The following is a 19,471-nucleotide window of genomic DNA, read 5'->3' as shown; positions in this document are numbered from 1 at the left end:
AAGAAAGAAAGAAAGAAAAAGAAAGAGAAAAGAAAGTCATGGGAAACAGGCACCTGCTGGGTGTTTTCCCGCAGAGCATCTGGTGTCCAGCAACACCTGGACAAGACTACTCCTTAACTTCCCGCAGTTTAGGGGGCATTAGTGCCCCCTGGTGGCCATTGGTGTCCCAGCAAGGTCTGCGGATGTTCTAGGGAACAGAGTGGGTCCCAGGGGAAACTGAGAACCACCTCCAGCCCAGATGACAAGATGAGGGTCTCAGGTTGTGCTCACAGGGCCTGGTGCTTCTGCCTCCTCCCTACAGGGCCCTGCTTCCCATGATGATCCACAGTGGATGTCTTGTTTTCACTGGGCATCTACAACCATTTTTTCTGGAAAGAGCAACCCACTTTCCTTTGGAGAACCCCTCACACTCAAGTCATGTCGTTCCTGAGGGTCAAACCTCCTCCCCACCCCATGCACAGGTGCACAGTGATTTGATAAGGGATGAGCATGTGACCCAAATCCGTCCAGGGAGAGCCAGGCCTGGGACTTTTTTGCTGTAGTTGATGGGAAAGAAGGATTCTTTTTCCACTGTGGCTGTTAAGTCATCCATGGCATATAAGAGTTTCGGTGGGTTGGGGGGACATCTCTGTCTCTGACTGTAGGGGAGCCTGCTTGGAAATGAAGCTGACACAGAAAAGCAGATGTGAGAGAGGAAGTGAGGCACAGTCCTGATGAAAAATATTCAGCAGCTAGATCCAGCAGTACCTGAAGCCAGATGCTCCAGAGCATTTCCAGTTAGGTGAACCAATTAAGGTATTTTCTCTTAAGCCAGCGGGAACTGGAGGATCACACTCCCTGTCTGATGTTTGCCAGGCCCAACTGCTCTCTTCCAACCCCCCAAAATGTCCTCATTTGCTGCTTACATTTGCAAACTCAGAGACCACATTAATCAAAACCATCTTTATTATTTAAAGAGCATCCTGTCATCAGGGGCACTAGATGGGACTCCCCAGACGGCAGAACAATATTTACATGGGGGTCAGAAGGGTGAGGCTCGGGTGGTCCCAGGGCTGAGTGGGCCCGCCACTGTGGAGGACCTTGGAGGGAGGGTATCCTTGGACCTGTGGGCTGGGCCCAAGAAGAAAAATGTTCCATCCCAGGGTGAACCCCATCATGTGGGCTGGAGCCACCTAGAGCAGCTTGGGCCCTGCAGGCGTGCACAGCGAGGAGAAGCCACAGGTCAGAGCTGGGTCACCATGCCGCTGGCTTCGGAGTGAGTCTGGGGAAAGACAACTAGGGGCTTCCAAGGTCTGAGAGGCTTCCCCCAAAGTCCCACAGCTGAACTCCCCTCCCCAGGAGCCCTTTGAAGGCTATCCGTTCCCTAGGGCACCCTCTTCTAAGCCTGAGCGCTGGTTTCTGGAAAACCCTGGCTCCCTTTCCCCCTCAGAGTCCCAAACCCTTCCACCCTCTGGCTCCCATCTGGGCCCAAATTTCACCTTTATGGCCTGGAAGATCCACTCCCGGAAGTCACTGACTTTGGTGTAGACGCCTGGCTTCTGGGCCAGGGCACAGCCGGTGCCCCAGCTCACGATGCCACACAGCCGCCAACGTGGCGTCCGAGAGATGCTGTCCTCACACACGAAGGGGCCACCGCTGTCACCCTGGTAGGGGACGGAAGGCCTGGCTGGAAGCCAAGATGGCTAGCCGAGAGGCCCTCCTCGGATGACTGTGGGCTGTGGTCACAGAGCGCTCTGGCCCCGAGGTAGCGAGCCTGACCACCCACTGCCATGTGTCTCCACCCCCGAGAGGCGGAGGCCCGGGCTGCCCCTCACCGTCCCTCACCTGGCAGGCATCAATGCCACCCTCAGGATAGCCGGCACAGAACATCTTGGGTTTGATCTGGTTCCCGTAGAAGTCGGGGCCGTTGCAGACATCACTGCTGATTATGGGGACTCGGGCCTCCTGGAGTACCCCCGCCTGTTGGCCTGTGGGTGTGCAGGCAGGGCTGGACGAAGCTGGGGGGCATGCACACCCCCCTTCCTTCCTGGTGCCCACCCAGGCTCCTTAGTGTCCCTACACCCCTGGGCCGTGAGACCTTCAAGCAGGCCAACGGCCCTTCCCCAGCCCGGATCAGAGTCTCCCTTAACAGTGACTTCACAGGCAGAGGACGGAACTCACCGTAGTACTGCGTGTTGCCCCAGCCAGTCACGGTGCAGATCTTGCCGTCCACTAGGGCCTGCCCGGCAGCCGGGAGGCACACGGGCTGGATGTACTCTGTGAGACAGACCACGCTGGTCCCACCCCTGCCGGCCTGCCCCGCCTGGTACAGACCTCAGCCCAGCTGCCCCTGGTGCCCCCGGCCCACCCTTCCCTCTGTTCTTTTACAACAACAACAGCAGAAGTTGCCTTCTACTGAGAGCTCACTAGGTACTAGGCACCTTCCTGGGTGAGTTCCTTTAATGTCCCATCAGCCCAGGGAGGTAGGAGCTATCAGTACCCCATTTAAAGAGGGGAAAATAAGGCCATGTCATTTGTCCAAAGCCTCAGAATGAGTCCATGAGTCGATGGCAGAGCCAGAATTTGAACCCAGCTTGGCCCAATTTCCAAGCCTGTATTCTTAACCATGGCCCATGGGGCTGCCCCTGCCTAAAGGGTGCCTCTGTGAGAAATTTTACAAGGTACTATCTTGAGATGCTGGACTTCCACCTGTCGAAAAAATCATCATAATAAACACACCAGTCCACCCTGTCCACAGTAAGAATGGCACCCCTGACACATGACTTCCTTGTGCAGTGCACCACCCACACCAGTGGTCCTGGCAGCCCTACCTGCTGCCTGCTGGTGACTTCACCTCCCTGAGCTCAGAGCTCTCAGGTGCAAAGTGGAAAGAATAATCATTTCCCCCCAGAGGGGTATAGTGAGACATCGGCGACGCGTTGAATAGCATGCCTGGCTAATAGGAAATGCTCACGTAACTAGCAATAGTAAAAAACAGCGACAATGGCAATGATTGTTAATATTAACTGAGTGCTGGCGTTGCTGTAGGCTCTTGACTCAGATTAACCCTTTTCATCATTTCAATAACCCTCAGAAGTCATTTAACAGATGAGGGAAACTGAGGCATGGAGAGGTGAAGCCACGTGCTCAAGATCGCAGAGCTGGCAAGTACCTGACCCCAAAGCCCGTGCCGTTACCCCTCAGCCACGTGTCTCAAACCCAGGCCCCTCCCACCCCATCCACCTGTGCCCCGTGGATACCTCCCCACTTCAATCTTTTTAACCCTCTCACTCCATTCACTAAAGAGAAGGGTTTATTTTAAAGAGAAACATGCACACCATTGTAAAGCAATTATACTCCAGTAAAGATGTAAAAAATAAAAAAAAAGAGAAACATGTATTATTCAATACTCTGTAATGACCTATATGGGAATAGAATCTAAAAAAGAGTGGATATATGTGTAGGTATAACTGACTCACTTTGCTGCACAGCAGAAACTAACACAACATTGTAAAGCAACTATACTCCAAAAAAAAAATTCATTTAGAAACAAGAAAAGAAAAACATGTATCGCTCCCTTAAATGGAAAACCAGCATCATGGACCATTCAGAAGAAAAATAACCATAAAAATAAGAAAAATGCAAACCAAATAGTACTGACTTCCCCGGCAGCACAGCCAGGGGCTCACAGGCACTGATCCCAGCGCCGGGCAGCCTGGGCTCAAATCTTTGCCATTTGCCAGTTGTGGGAATTGGGGGCCTTATGTACCTTCTCTGTGTTGGGACCTTTCCCCTTGTGAAAAAACAGGATCATAAGAGAACCAACTCTCCCCGGGCTGTTGGGACAATGAAATGAGTGCATGCCTGGGACATGCTAGGGCAGTGGCCGCACACAGGAGGAGCGTGCAGGTGTTGAAGTTAATCCTATCATCATTATTATTGTATTCTTTCATTATTATTATTGTCATCATACTGTTGCCTGCTGAAGGCACCATCATCGCTATTTTAACTTCGTTATCATCACCATTACTATTTTTTTAAATTTTTATCATTATTATTACTATTCCTGCTACAGAGTGGCCTTCTGAAAGCTGAAGCCCGCGGCCTGCCCTTAATCCAAAAGGCACGTGTAGATGAGGTATTAAAGACACCCTGGCACCCAAGTGAATCTCACTGAGAGCAAAGGAAATGCTCCAGAGAACTGTAACACGGATAACGCCTGACTTTCTGATTCATTCATACAGTTAAAATTTTTTCATTTTTTTGGGGGGGGGGCAGTAACGGCTTTTCTGAGATATAATTCACATACCACACAATTCACCGGCTTAAAGTGCCAAGTCAATGGTTTTTAGAGAGGTTTTAGATATAGGTACTAGCCTGCCTGGCAATAGGAAGGTGCAACCACCGTCACAGTTGATTTTAGGACATTTTCATCACCCCTTTTACCTGGGACCTCCCGACATCCCCATGCCCGCCCCCCACCACCACCTCCTGGGGAACCACTAATCTACTTTCTATCTCTACAGGTTTGCCAGTTCTAGATATTTCATAAGAATGGAATCACACAGCATGTAGCTCTTTGGGCCTGACTTCTTTCTTAGCACAGTGTTGTCCAGGGTCATCCACTGTGTACCATGAATCAGGACTTCATCCCTTTTTATGGCCTAGTATCGTTCCATTGTATGGATCTAGCATGTTTGGTTTATCCATGTGTCAGATGGTAGACGTCTGGGTTGTTTCCATCTTTTGGAATAATGCTGGTCTGAACACTCGTGCACCAGTTTTGGTGTAGCTATGTGTTTTCATTTCTTTGGGGTACGTACCTAGGAGTGGAATTGCCGGGTCAAATCGTCACTCTGTGTTGAACTGCTTGAGGAATCGCCACATGGCTTTCCAAAGTGGCTGTAGCCATTGTCCCCATCTAATGAATGCCCAGTGTGTGCCCCTCAAGATCATTTCCCTCATCACCATGGATTCCTATGCCCTAGCCCCCTCCTCTGTCCTCCTGGCCCCTGGTGTCCCCAGGCCAAGGAACAGCCCCAGACTTACCTGTGAGGGGCAGGGAGCTGGACAGGTGGACCAGGGCAATGTCATTGCTGTTCTCCTCGCTGTTGGGGTCTCGAAAGGGGAGATAGCCCCCGTGGTAGATTACTGCCTGCACCCCCAGCTGCACGCCATGGGGTGAGGTCTGGGCCACGGCACCGGCAAACACTCGCCATCGGGACAGGACCCGGTTCCGCCTACCAGGGACAGGAGGGGAGGGTGGCAGCCTGCCTGGGCACAGCCTCCCCGACCCCGCCGCTCCCCAGCCTCCCCCCTCAGCGCCATGGGAGACACTCACTCAGGGAAGCAGTGGGCGGCTGTCAGCACCCAGTCTCTGGAGAGCAGGGACCCCCCACAGAGGTGTGCTCCATCATAGCGAAGACTGACTTGCCACGGCCACCTGCCCAAGCTGGTGTCCTGGCCACCCACGATGCGATCGACGGGCAGCTTCCTATGGCCACAGTCTGTGGGAGAGGGGGCAGTCAGGGGCAGTGGGAGGCCTGGACCCCCTGCCTTAGGGGGTCTGAGAGGTCATGCGCCACTCTGAGAAGAGTGAGTGGACACGATCCTAACCTGAGGGGTCTGAGGGACGTGGCTCCACCCTGGGGGAGGGTGTCTGAGGAGACACAGCCCCCTCCTTGGGGACCTAGAGGGACATGGCTCCACCAGGAGGGGAGGGAGATCTGAGAAGACACAGCCCCATCCTTGCAGGATCTAAGAGGATAAGGCCTGCCTGGGGGTGTCTAATGGGACGTGGCCCTGCCCTCGGGGGGGTCTCAGAAGAAGACTCTGAGTTTCAGGGTCTCACCTTGGCAGATGGTAGCTAGGAAACGACCCCTGGGACAGTCGCTGTGGGAGAGACAGGGATGGGGACACAGGGGGAGACAAAAAGAGAGGCCAATTAAGAGGCAAGAAAGGCACACTGGGGGAGCAGGGGTGTGCGTGCCGGGGGCGGTGCGCGCCCTGCCTGCCCGCCGCCCTCCTCACCACACGGAAAGGACCTCGAGCAGCCTCCGGGCATGCGGCAGCCTCCCCTCGTCCACGCAGAAGAAGCCCGACGTGCCGTTGGCGCCCGCCGTCCGCACATCCAGCTCCGAGTGGGCCAGCGCCCTGGGCGGGGCAGGGGTCAGGCCTGCAGCCCCGCCCCCCAGCCCCCCACCCCCAGGGGCACCCCGGTACCTGAGGAAGCCCATCTCCTCGCAGCTGAGCCCCGCCACCCTGGCGTTGGAGCGCGAGGAGCACAGCAGGCGCCACGTGCCCTCCGTCTGGTCAAACACCGTGAGCCGAGCGTCGGCCGGGCCGGCCTGCACTGCAGGGTGACAGGACCGCCGCCTGGTCGCCTTCCTGCCCGAGCCCTCCCGGCCTCTTCTCCGACCCCGTGGATCTAGTCCTGAGTCCTGACAGGCCCGATGGCAGCACCCCGGGCCCCCCACACTTGTGACTGCGTCTGGAAGGGCCCATGACTCAAGTTGAACCAAAGATCGGGGTCTCTGGGACTCTGGCTGCCCCGCCAGGGGGAACCAGGGGGCTTCCTCCTACCACTGGGGTTCCTAAGCTGGTTGCCCATGAGCTGGCAATCTGGAATTCTGCCAGGAGATTTGGGACGAGGGAAACTGTTTTAACCAAGCTCCCAGGAGAATGGCACGTGAGGCTGGGTCTGCCTGGGCCCATCTTCGCCCCAAGGAGGGGAAAAATGAGCCAATGTGGAGGAAAGTCAACAGATTTCTGATAACACTTTTAAAGCCCCTGATGGAGTCAGGCTTGAAGAACCCCCAGAACTGTTGCTTAAGTGAGTCAATAATTTCCCTTTTTGTTTAAACAGTTTCTTAGATTTTCCTTTCATCTTTTGCAGCCTGAAGACCCTTGACTAATACATCACAGTGCCAAAATATTTAAATAGATTTCCTATAATCTTAAAAAAAAAGAGAGAGAATAGCTATCTTTTTCTGCAGGACTTGTCAGAGCCTTGAATACACACTAAATTGCATGATAATTCTCCAAGCAGAGGATGCAGTATTCATTCATTCATTCAACAAGTGTTAACTAGACACATACTCCATGCCCAGTCCTGTGTGGGGTGATGCCGGGGGACATAAAGATGACCAAGACAGCCCTGGGCTGTGCCCTCACCAACCAAAGTCCACCAATGGGGGAGACAGACAGCAGTAAAAAAATCACCCAACCAAACACAGCATCACAAACTTTGAGAAGAGGTAGGGCGGAGATACACAGGAAGACTGGAGAGAGCTTATGGGGGATTCCTCCTGCCTGGGGCTTTACTGTGTTGAGAAGTGATGCTCCCCTCAGCCCCTCATAGGCTGCTCCTCACATGGTCAGAGGACCCTTGTCCACACCTAAGCCAGGTCACAGCCCTTAGCCGTATTTATTTACATTTAGCAAACACTCAGTATGTGCCAGGCTCTATTTTGGGCAATGAACAGATCAGACAAAACCCCCAGCTCTGAGGAGCTCAAAGGCCAATAGGTGAGATGCATAACCAACAGGACAGAGAGGTTAAATAGATGGTGTGTCACAAAAGAAGGCGCCAGGGAGGTAAATCGAGCTTGACCGAGGCAGGGGAGTGCCGGCATTGAGGGGAGGGGAGGTTGCACTTTCCAACAGGTGGGCAGGGAAAGCTGCAAAAGATGCGAAGGAAGTAAGAAGCCAGGGGAGGGAACAGAGAACCAGGCCAAAGGAACTGCCAAGTGCAAAGATCCCAAGGTGGTGGGGTGGGGGGCGGGGAGACATGGGGGATGTTTAAGGAACAGCAAGGAGGCTGGAGCAGAGTGAGCTAGGGGAGGGGAGATGGGAGATAAGACTGGACTGACACTAGGACTTTGGCTTTTACCAGGAGTGAGATGCGGCCAGAGGAGGGCTCTGAGCCGGGAGGGCCCTGATCTGACTCAGGGGTACACAGGCTCCCTCTGGCTGTGTGTGGGGAGCAGACTGTAGGGGCGGGATGGGAGCAGGGAGACCAGGGAGGAGGTTGTGTGATGGTCCAGGAGGGAGAGGATGGAGGCTGGGCCAGGGTCGGGGCAGTGGGGTGGGAGGGGGAACAGAGTTTAGATTTAGGATAGATTCTGTGGGTGGAGCCCACAGGGTCTGCTGAGGTTGGATGTGGGTGTGAGGGAAAGAGGGTCTGAGGGCAATTCCAGGGTGTTTGGCCTGAGCCGCCAGAAGGATGGAGCTGCCACTGACTGAGATGGGGAAGGTGGGGAGGAGTAAGCCTGGGGAAAGATCGGCTGTGCACCCCTTTTCTCCTGAGCCTCCTGCATGGCTGGTGTTCTGAGAGCACATTCTGGGAACGTGAATCTGGTGCAAACTCAATTTTGCATCCTCGTAGGAAGAACTTGGTGAGGCCACACCCAAGCTGAGCAGTCTTCCCACAGCCCCACAGATCTGGACGAGGGGAGGCAGGACTTCCAGGGAAAACCCTATCCTGCTGAGGACAGAGAAAGGCAAACAGAGGCTGTGCATTCAGGCCTGAGGGACTCCAAACCCCAAGCTTTTAACGTTGCCCTAGACAGCCTCTCAAGGGGCTTCCCTCCTGAGGGTTAAACAACAATGGCACAGTAATAATAACACTTGTCTATGTTTCCTGGGGATGTCAGTGGGCTGACCCCATGCTATGTGTCATATCTGGGGGGTTCTTTGAATCCCACCACCATCCTGGAAGGTAGAGACGATTTCTATGCCCATCTTGCAGATGGGGAAACTGAACCTTGGAGAGGCTATACTTGCTCGGGGGAATATAGCTAAGAACCTGCAAAGCCAGGATTTGAACCCAGGCCTGCCTATCTGCATACTCCCTGCTCCTTCTGTGGCTCTCACATGGACCCTTACCTGTCCCCACCCTAAATATACTCACCCACAGCCTGAACTAGGAGCTTCCTGGCTGGCTCGCCTTAGTCACGGCCTCCAGGTGGGGGCCCAGGGATGCCTGGTACCTCTGCTGGGTGGTGCCCACCACCCGCTGAGTCCCCAGACCAAGACTTCGGGTCTGAAACACCAACTGTGGGTGGGAGTGAATTCTTATTTTTAAATGACTTCTCAGTGCTCTAGGAATGTGATTTCCAGAAAGTGTGAGGTTTTAGGAAAAAATTATCACTTTATGGATGGATTTGGAGGGAGGGGGAGGGAGGGAGGAGGGAATGTCAAATGCCCCCTCCAAGTATTTTTAAAACTATATTCTGTGCCACTGTTTCTCACTTCTAAACTCTTTATTCTTGTTTGTATTATTTTAAGCAATGCAAAAAGTATGTTCTGGGTCACCTGGTTTGCTCAACAAATTGTCTGATATATTTAGAGGTGTGAAAATCCCAGAAAAGTGAGGTGGGGATATCATTTCTGGGTTGTTTTTGTTTGTTCATTTTGTAATTTCCCAACGTTTTTGAAAAACCCGAGTATAATGGAAGGGCACGGTGCTGGCGTTGGCCAGAGCCAGGTCTGAATCGTGGCCTAATTACTTTCCAGCTGGAGGCCCAGGACAAGTTGGCTCATGTCGGCGATCTGTCCTCCTGCTTATTCATTAAGCAAAGGTTTCCTGAGCACCTACTATGTGCTGGACACTGTCTGGGACAGTAAACAAAATGCCCCCGCCCTCCTGAAATTCACCAGGAGTAAAGCATGAACTTCAAGTGTGAGGAGGGTTTTACCAGGGGCAGCAGGATGGCTGTGGGGAGCGGGGTGGGGGGGCAGTGTGGAGCCTGGGGGCAGAAAGGCCCTGCTCAGGAATGTTACAGCCTGAAGCATGAGACGCAAAAGCCCAAGTTAACCAAGTTGGCTGAGAGTCAAGTGTTGCACGGATCATTACCTCCTCTAATTCTCACTCCCAGTTTCCAAATGAGGACTCTGAGAACCAGAGAGGGCAGGACAGGTGTGAGCCTCAGCCCAGCAGGGATGGTGCAAGATCCTGAAACCCGCCTCGGGGTGTGAGCGGGAAAGAAGGTGCTGCGGGGAGGGTCCTTCGAGGGCGTGAGAGCGGCCAGTGCGTTGGAGCATGAAGGGCACCGGAAGCAAGCATGAGGTGAGGATGGAGAGGGGCCCACACCCTAGGAGCCTCGGAGCCTGGCTCCTTTTAGCCCAGTGGCAGTAGCGAGCTTCCGGCAAGTGCATGACCCTCTGCCCTGCCATTTATTCAATGTGCGGACTTGGACAAGTCAGTTCACTTCACTGGGCCTCAGTTTCCCCATCTGCAAAATGGGGATGATGATAATGGCCCCGACTTCACAGGGCTCTTGTGCAAAGGCTGCAGCCAGGGCCTGGCATGTGTTAGCCGTCACTATGGCAACTCACTTGGCTGTTTCTTGAGAAACAATAGAGTATAGTAGTTCTACCCAAGAGCTGGATCCAGGCTGCCTGGTTCCGATCCCAGTGACCTGAGGCAAGTCACTTGGTGTTTCCAAGCTTCATTTCCCCATATTAAAATGGGCTGTGGGGAGGATTTAATGAATCAGTACCTGCAAAGCCCTGAGGCCTGTGCCTGGCACGTGTAAACGCTCTCTAAGGGTCAACTGTGGTGCTTGACCTTGATGGTGGCTTTCCTTGTCTAGATGCTCATTTCTGCTCTTAATGTGAGCTGAGTCCTTTACGGAACTACATGAGGCTTGTGGGAGTGAAAAATGCATCCCATCACCCGACTTCCCCATTCTTCCTGCTGCCCTGAGCCACAGAACGGCAGCTTGGAGTTGGCATCTGGGAAGATTCATTCATTCCACAATGAGTTTCCGCATCTATTTGTGTGGCCACCTGCATGCAGATACATCTCTACCAGTCCAGTCAAAGAGCTATTCGTGGCCCCATCATTTACCAGCTGCATGTCCTCTCTGGTCCTCACTTTCCACATCTGTAAATGGGGATGCTAACAGCAGCTACCTCCAAGGAGAGCTAGAAAAAGGTTGGCTGAATTCATACAGTACCTCTCAAACATGTTTTGACCACGTTCCGCAATAAGAAACACATTTTTACATTATGATGTAGCCTTGAACGTCTGTTTTCTGGGGTGAACTGTGGCATTGCTCTAAGCCTCAGTTTCCCCATCTGTAATATGGAGACAATAACGGTCCCACCCTCATAAAACCAAAAGAAAAGCTTAACAGAACTTCTTCTTACTGAGAGAGATGCACTCTGATTTTTTTAATCTATTTCATACTTTTTAAAGTGTGGTTTTCAGCTCACTAATTTCATGATGCACTAACGGGTAACACATTTAGAGTCTGAAAAACACTGGGTTAGACAAGTGAAGTGTTTAGAGCAACAATATGAGTTCATTCCAAAAAATCCTTTCATTGAGTTCCCACCAGGTACGGGCTTCCTCCAGGGCTCCCCAGAGGGTCTCAGCACGCTCTACTCACCTGGATACAGCGGCTCTTGATCACTCCTGAGTAGAACGGTCACTGCAGAGAAGGCAGAGGTGAGGGCAGGTAGGCTGGGAACTGCAGGGGGCAGGGGAGGGTAGAGGAGCAGGGGTCCGTCCACTCTCACCAATGGCCCAGGACGCTGCCCCGATGCCTGTCAGGAGCAGCACGGTCCCCACAGTGAGAGCTGCCACCTTGGGTCCAGAGCAGCATGGCACAGTCCGGCCACCTGCAATAGACACCATGCTGGGGCCACAGCCAGGTCTGTCCTCATTGTGGCAGGATCTGAACACGGGGCCAGCTCTGCCCTGCCCCCAGGCCAACTTCGCACGCCTGAGCCTGCCCTGCCCTGGGCCCAGTTTCCTGGGGTGAACAGTTGGCAGGGCCGTCCCTCCCCTGCGGCGAGGACAACCAGGTGTCCAGCCCCCCAAGGGTTCCAGCTGGGAAGAGCCGTGGCTGGGACAGCTTCCGCCCTCCCTGCCTATATTCCTGGCACTTAAGGGATTTCTCCTCCCCTATGACGCTGCGCTTCTGTATTTCCTTCATCACGTTGTGCCGTCTTTTCTTGAACGTCTCACTTCTGCTAACTTTCCCAGAGGTTCTTGGAGCCTCTTGGGGGCTGTGACCCCTGACCTTTGCCCTCTTGGCAACTCTCTTCCCTGCTGTTTGGCATTTCCTCACTGCCTCACTTCTCTCTGCTATACCAGACCCTCTGCCCCTGGGAACCCCCCAAAACCAGAACTCTCCCAGAGGACCCAGCTCCAAGGTCAAATTTGCCCCTGGAGGTTGAGAACCTACATTTGGAAATTTGCCAGCCTCACTTAAAAATATTGGCCTTGGACTTCCCTGGCGGTCCAGTGGTTAAGACTCCGCACTTCCACTGCAGGGGGCAACAGGTTCGATCCCTGGTCTGGGAACTAAGATCCTGCATGCCGCGTGGCGCGGCCAAAAAATATATATATATATATTGACCTTACCCATTCCTATGTGGGACCTTGGGCAGGTGGTGTCACCTCTTTGAGCCTCAGTTTCCTCATCTATTTAATGGGCATCCACCTAGCACACACCTCTAAGTATAATGTTTTAACGTTCTTTTAAATAATAATAATAATAAAAACCATACTCTTATCACATGTTTTATGTGCCAAGCACTGCTCTGAACGCATTAACTTATTCAGTCCTTATCTAAGTTATGATTCCCATTTTTCAGACAGGGAAAACTGAGGCTCAGAGAAGTGGAGTCACCTACCCAAGGTGACTCAGCCAGGAAGAGGCAGTGCTGAGTCCTGAACCCTGGGCAGATTTGGCACTGGGGTCCAAGTGTATAACCACTAAGCCATGCTACCCCTCCCTGTGCTATAGTGGCTGGCATATAGCAAGTTCTCAATAAATGCTTTTATTTATTTATTTATTTTTCATTTTTTATTGGTCAATAAATGCCTTTAAATCATTAGAGCTGTGTGGTCCTGGGCAACTCCCTTCACCTCTCTGGGCCTCAGTTTTCTCATCAGTAAAATGAGACTTTATTCATTCATTGTCCTATTGAACATCCACTGTGCACCTGGCACCATTCTAGGCTCTGGAGACACATCCCCAAACAAGACGGATGAGATGTTGGTTCTCATGGAGCTCACATTCCCATGTGTGTAAAGTGAGGGGAAAACCAAAACAAGTAAACAAGTAAATGAACTTGATAATCTCCAGATCGTGGCAAAGTCTATGAAGAAAATGATGTGGGTTGGGGGTGGCAGTGTTCTGTGGGGTGTTCAGGAAGGGCCTCCCTAAGAAGTGACTTTTGAGCGGAGACCTGAGGGGTGAGACCAGCCAAGCAAAGACCTCTCATGGAAGGGCACAGTGGGCAGAGGGAACAGCACAGGCAAAGTCCTTGAGGCAAGAATAAGCATGGTGGGTTAGAGGGCAAGAGAGGCCACTGATGTGGCCAGAATGGCATGAGCTTGGGGAAGGCAGTGGGACCAAGGCTGGGGCCAGCTGGGGAGGGCTGGCAGCCCCCAGACAAGAGGGATTTTATTCCCAGTGCAACAGGGGCCCTGGGGCTGAAAAGCCAACCCTTTTGCTAGAGATCAGGAGAACCAAAGGGAAAAGGCAGCTGAAAGCTTTTGCTGGGCCTGGCATGCACCCGACTGCCCTTGGCATCTGCAAGGCCCTCCCAGGGCTGCAGGACCTCCCAGCTTTGCCATCTGTGTCGTGGCAGTACGGCTGATGGGCACAGGGCCAGGCCAGCACCCGGAATGGAGCAGGGAGCAGTCCAGCACCTTCCTGGGATGCCTATTGTCCGAGTGTCTTAAGAATTTGAGAGCCCAGCCATTCCCGTCAACGTGCTCCTCCCTCCAAAGAGGCCCCAGTGGACCGGGCCAGCCCAGCCCTGGCTGGCTGACCCCTCCCTGTGTCCCTGAGGAGAGAGGTCCCCACCTCCACCCCCAACCATCTTCCTGGTTCCAGTGGGAGGTCTTGGCTCTGCTAGCCGTCAGGCTTGTCCTGGTTCCTTTCTGTTCAGATGTGCCTGCAGAGCTTTGGGCCACTCAGAGCCCAGCCCAGAGGCTTTGGCACGTCTGCTGGGGCAGGAAGCATTGCCACCCTGTGTCTCTTAAGGTGAGAGGCAAAACTTGCTTTCATGCCTTCTGGTTCAGGGGACTTCGGGCAACCCCCAAACAGGTGCCTCTGGTGGGACAGGAAGCATCCTCGCTCTGGGTCCCTGGTGTGAGAGGCATTCTCACTGCATATCTTTGCTGAGGCAGGAAAGCGTCCTCACTGTGCGAGAGGCAGCAGCATCCTTGCGTGATTCCTCAGGGGCGAAAGGGCTGGGTAAGCCAGGACCCCCGAGCTTCCCCCTGAGGCTCTGCTCTCTGTTCCTCCAAGGGTGCTAGGTTGCCCTTGTCTTCTCACAGGACAGTGCTTCTGTCCCCACCATTTGGCTGCAAAACCCTCCCAAGTGACATCTTTGGCTCCTTGTCTCTGAAACTCCATTCAATCTACAGCTCCGTGTCTGTCTTCATTGTACACAACTCCAACTTCCTGAACAGAAGTCTCTCCCCGTCTGATTTCTGGGACACCGCCCGTGCCCGATTCTGATTCTCCCCCTACTTCTCCATCTCCTCCACACACTCCCTGAAATCTGGGGTCCCCAGGGCGGCCATGGCCTCCTCCCCCTCATGCCTCCCCACTCCCGTCTGTCTTACACACCTCCACAGCCTGTGTCCCTTTTCTGTCCCCAGCCCTGGACTCTCCTTTGTCCTAGATCGGGGGTCCTGCAGTCTCTTAGATGCCTCCCACTTGAATCCCCAAGGTCCTTCACACCTCCCAGGTCCCATATTGGCCTCAATGTCTCCCCAGATCCCCAGGTCCCGTCTCAGAGGCCCTCATCCTCAGGAATGTCCCTCATCTGCAGGACGCCTCCCTCCCACCTCAGCTACAGGCCTCCTAAGTGTCTCCCGCCCACTCTCTCCTTCCCTGCTCCCACCCCATCCAACCCCTGGGCTCAGTCTCTCCTTCTGGCCCAGCCTCCACATAGAACCCCAGGGAATCTTCCTAAACACCAAATCCAACCTGTCCCTACCCTCCATGACTCCCCAATGCTCCCCAGGACAGAGTCTAAAGCCCTCAGCCCGTGGTACCAGCCCCTCTGGGATGTAAGCATGGCTATTAGAGATCTGGGGGTTGAACATGATTTCCTAAATTCCCACACAGCCATATGGGTCCTTATCAGACAACTGATAAGCCGGTCCAAAAAGCAACCAAAACGACAGGACTTATAAAACAAAGAATACCCACCAGCGCCACCTTGTGGAGAGACCCGGCACTGCCCAGTCATGGGCCAGCTTCTCACCAAAAAGAGTCCTAACGGATCTCAATCACCCTCCCAGTTACATTTCCAACTTTACCGACAGAAATACGAAATTAGCTACGTGCCACTGCACACCGGGCAGACTGTCACCCCGGCTGTTAGCCTTGCTCTTCCCTCTGCCTGGCACACCTACCTACTCCCTCCTCATCCTGAATGTCAACTCAGATATCACCTCCTCTGATTCTAAGTCTCCAGGAAGCACCAAACCTCGCTTTAGGTGTACTTCAACAGCAGAATGGGGCTTCCCTGGTGGTGCAACGGTTAAGAATCCGCCTGCCAATGCAGGGGACACAGGTTCCATCCCTGGTCCGGGAAGATCCCATGTGCCGCGGAGTAACTAAGTCCGTGCACCACAACTACTGAGCCTGAGCTCAAGAGCCCACGAGCTAAAACTACTGAGCCCGTGTGCCACAACTACTGAAGCCCGCACGCTTACAGACCATGCTCCGCAACAAGAGAAGCCCGAGCACCGCAACAAAGAGTAGCCCCCACTCGCTGCAACTAGAGAAAGCCCGTGCGCAGCAACAAAGACCCAACGCAGCCCAAAATAAATAAATAAATAGATTTATTTATTTATTTGTTAAAAACCCAGCAGAATGGTAACACAAACATTAGCACAACTGCAGCCACAATGGTTCTCAGAAGCTACACCGACCTTAGCCCTGTCCTAACCCCATCCTGCGGTTTCCTAAAATCCTTGCAACTGTTAATGAGGAAGGTGTCATTATCACCATCCCCAATTTACAGATGAGGAAAGGAGGCCCAGAGAGGTGCAGCCACCCACCCGGGGTCACCCAGCAAGTAACCACAACGCCAGAACTTTTCAGCATTCGTGTCTAGGTTTGAAACGACAGCAGGACTCCCCTCCAGGGCCAGGCCCGAGCTGCCTGGGGATGCACTGAAGCCCACTGTGCCTCGGTTCTCTCTGTCCCCAGGCCAGTCTCTGGCCATCCTTCAGCACATGCTCTGCTTTTCATCCCTGGTTCATTCACCCGTAGGCCCCAGGCCTGGTGAGATCCCTTCAGCGGGCTCCAGGAAGGAATGGTTCCAAAGGTGCAGGGCTCTGCTGCCCACCTGCTCCGCAAGGGCACAAGCACCTTCTCCCGAGCCACTGGGAGCCTGGATTTACTCCGGGCCACAGCTGAATGATTTGGGCTCTGATTTGCTAGCTGTGCTGAGACCCAAAGAGGCCAGTAATCTACACCCATCATTTCCGCCAGTACATTCAGGGCTTCCTGCCTATCACGGCATGTAAATCCTCACACCATCCTCTGAGGTGGGCACTAGTACTGTCTCCATTTTACAGAGGAAGAAACGAGGCCCAGAGAGGGTAAGTCACCTGCCCAGGGCCTCACAGCTAGAAAGTGATACTGCCTGGGACCAAACCCAGCTAGCCTGGTTCCAGGAAGAAGAGAGGGAGTCGGCCCCAGCTGGGGAGCGTGGAAAGGAAAGGCCACCCCTAACTGGGCCCTTCCAGCTGGCTCCCAAGTGTGGACCAGGGTAAGAAGGAGCCAGGGTGTCTGGAGCCCCTGCCAGGGGCTTCCATGAGCCCTCGAGTGCCCGCCACTCTGAGGATGTGGTTTCTCCCCACCATCCCTGGAGCAGTTTCTCTGTTGTCTCTCCCCTTTTCATCCATCCGGACCGAGTCCAAAGTCCTCCCTCTGCTGTTTTGCCCACAGTGTGAGGAGGTGGCAGGAATGTCTGGAATCGGTGGGGGTCTTGGGTCCCAGGACTCCAAGTTGGCCGACCTCTTCCACGACAGCTCTGGTGCACCGCATCTGCCTTACACGCTGAGCCCCATGAGGGTGCCTTGTGTGTGTTACGTGCTCCCAACAACCTCACGTAGGTAGGCAGGTAGGTGGGTAGGGAGGTAGGGAGGTAGGTAGGCGGGTAGCATTAGAATCCATGCTTGACCCAGGGGGGAAATGAAGCCCAGAGAGACGACGACACTTTCACAAGGTGGCACAGCAAAAAAGTGGCAGAAGCCAATTCGAATGCAAGCCTGTGTATTTGACTCCGGAGTCTGTGTCCTTAACTGTGATAGCTAGTCTCCCTGCCTTGGCCCCAAGTAGAGGACAGGTCCAGGGATAGCTGAGAGATCACTGGGGGATGAGGGGAAACTGAGGCAAGGAGCCAGGAAGGTCATATGGGGTGGCAGGGAGGCAGGTGGTGCCACAGCCCCACAGAAAATTTGGTTAATAGTTAATCAGGTAGAGGAGACTTCAGAAGCGGGTGGGGATGGGCCCCAGGAGGGGTGCCAGAGAGAGGGGGCTCCAAGGGGGTGGAGGGCTGGGAAGGAAGCACAGAAGGAAGGGCGCCAGGCACAGCCAAAGTTGGGGCTCAGGGAAAGGGGGACTCACCCTCCTTCTCCGCCATGTCACGGCCTCTAGTTAATGATTCCCCGGCTGACCTCCTGGGCCGGGGCGGGACCTGTGGGGAGATGAACGGGGGGAGGCAGGGCCTGGGGGAGCCCAGGCCAGCCCCTGTGCCCCCAGTCCCAGGCGCCCATCCAGGGAGGCTGAGGGACTGGGCCCCGGCCAGAGCACGCCATGATCACGGACACAGACTGGGCTGGGTTCAAGGATGGGGTCAGTGTGTGACCAGCGGCCAGGGGGATGCCTGGATTTGCAGGCCTGGGGGACCCCATACGCCTGGGCCTGGGTGAGGAGGAGACTAGGGCTCTGAACTCCTGGGTCTGAAGGAGGAGAGCTGGGGCCTCAACTCCTGGGTCCTGGGGAAAGAGGTTTGGGGGCCAGCCCTCCTTCGGAGGAGGGACACAGGGGCCTGGATTCCGGGATCTGAGGGAGGAGGAGACCGGGGCCGATCTTGGAGTCTGAAGAACAGGGGGCTGGGACTCTGAGGTCCTTGGGGAGAAGCCTGACAGCCCACCCTCCGGGTCCCTGGGAGCCCTTCTACTGGGAGCTGAGCATTAGGGCGGGTTTGGGTGAGGGGGCCCACGTCCTGGGGACTGGAACTGAGGACCCTGGTCCTTACCCTGGGGTCCGGCAGGTGGGGGCGGAGCTGAGAGATGGTGCCGGTTTAGGGTCAGTCTCCAGGCCTGGGCAGGAGCATGGTGGCCCCTCAGCAGCGGCGGCCCCAGAGGCAGCGGCGGCGGTGGCGCGGGGCCTGCTAGGCCTGGCTGCCTCACCTGAGGAGGAGGGGGCTGGGCGAGAGGCGGGGGAAGGGGCGGGGAGGGGCCGGGCAAAGGGATTGGCAGCGCTGGAGGCCACCTGGCTGGTGGGACAGGGTTTGCAGGGGATGGACCAGGCCGGCCCAGCAACCTGCCTCCGGCCTGGAGGGGGCTCAGGTGTGCCGGTCTGAGGGGACGAGGAGCTGGAACTGGCTTGGCCTGAGGGCCGGGGGTCTGGGGAGACAGGGCAGGCTGGGGGTGCTTACAAGGACCAACGGAAGGAGCTACGAACTGGAGGGACACAGAGGGAGGGCACCAGCTGCCCCAAGCCCACCCTGCCCCGGCTTCTTCGCCTGCCTCCTGCCCAGCCCCCGCCCTGCCCCAGCTCAGGCTGAACCCCGTCCCTGTCCACCCCTGCCCCTTCCGGCACCCTCTGCCCAGCCCCAGGCCCACCACTGCCCCTGCCATTTCCTGCACCTGTTGTCCAACTCCCGAACAAGGCAGTCCCAGCTCCAGGCCGGCCTCAGCCCAGCCCGTGCCCCAGACCCCTCCCGCACCCCAACTCCTGCACCAGCCTCTGCCCCTCCAGTGTCCCCAGCCCAGCCCCAGTCCCGACGCCTGCCCCCGCCCTTGCTCTCCCTCCCCCCAGCTGCTTTCCTACAAGTCACGGGGGCTGGTTTGCTTTGGCAGCCTCTCTGCCGCCAGCAGCAATGACCTCTGGAGCTGGGAAGTCCTAGACGGGGGTGGGGGATGGGGACCTGGCCTGGAAAAGGCAGCACTGAGTGCTGAGGCCCAGGCCAAGTGGCCGGAAGTGTCCAGAGGCAGATACACACTGTCCCGCATCAGACACTCTTGGCCAGCAGCCAAGAGTCATCCACGTCACACCCCAGGGCCAGATAAACACCCAGACACACAAGGATCACCAGCAGACACCTGCCTGTGGACAGCCATGCCCTCAAACACAGTCAGACCACGGCTGCTCACGCCAGATGGGCCGTCCCTGTACAGTCGGACCCACCCACTCACCCCTCGCACCCCCTGTACTCACAGCCACAGCCTCCCACAGGGGGCCACACTGGGGCAGCCTTGGCACTGCCCAGC

The 19,471-nt window shown here is 55.1% G+C and overlaps 1 protein-coding gene across 3 annotated transcripts; it reads right to left on the bottom strand.

Annotated features, from left to right (window-relative positions):
• Nucleotides 1-927: 927 nt before the first annotated feature.
• Nucleotides 928-18,956, bottom strand: HPN (hepsin). Of its 3 annotated transcripts, none has more exons than XM_004284171.3 (13): nt 18,235-18,954; nt 17,601-17,670; nt 11,506-11,607; nt 11,376-11,417; nt 6,202-6,331; nt 6,010-6,132; nt 5,831-5,871; nt 5,321-5,486; nt 5,029-5,219; nt 2,161-2,256; nt 1,825-1,967; nt 1,479-1,643; nt 928-1,261 (listed from the first exon to the last, which is right to left on the bottom strand). In XM_004284171.3, the coding sequence occupies exons 2-13, from the start codon at nt 17,614-17,616 to the stop codon at nt 1,223-1,225; spliced, it is 1,254 nt and encodes a 417-aa protein (XP_004284219.1). In that variant the 5' UTR covers nt 17,617-17,670; nt 18,235-18,954; the 3' UTR covers nt 928-1,222. The 3 variants fall into 3 exon arrangements, with proteins under 3 accessions (XP_004284219.1, XP_049559002.1, XP_049559001.1); XM_049703045.1 differs by having other exon boundaries at nt 928-1,643; nt 18,235-18,388; nt 18,848-18,938; XM_049703044.1 differs by having other exon boundaries at nt 928-1,643; nt 18,235-18,956.
• Nucleotides 18,957-19,471: the final 515 nt, after the last annotated feature.

This window comes from Orcinus orca, chromosome 20 (assembly GCF_937001465.1).
Source record: "Orcinus orca chromosome 20, mOrcOrc1.1, whole genome shotgun sequence".
Lineage (NCBI taxonomy): Eukaryota > Metazoa > Chordata > Mammalia > Artiodactyla > Delphinidae > Orcinus > Orcinus orca.
The sequence above is the reverse complement of the archived record's forward strand: the minus strand, read 5'-3'. Positions and strand labels throughout refer to the sequence as shown.

What these genes read in the sequence shown, in the direction of transcription:
- HPN (XM_049703044.1), bottom strand. An exon ending in TCAAGAGCCGCTGTATCCAG is followed by an intron (nt 6,332 to 11,375) that starts GTGAGTAGAGCG and finishes GTCACCCTGCAG; the next exon opens with TGCAGGCCGGCCCGGCCGAC. An exon ending in CCTAGCTACCATCTGCCAAG is followed by an intron (nt 5,487 to 5,830) that starts GTGAGACCCTGA and finishes CCTCTCCCACAG; the next exon opens with ACTGTGGCCATAGGAAGCTG.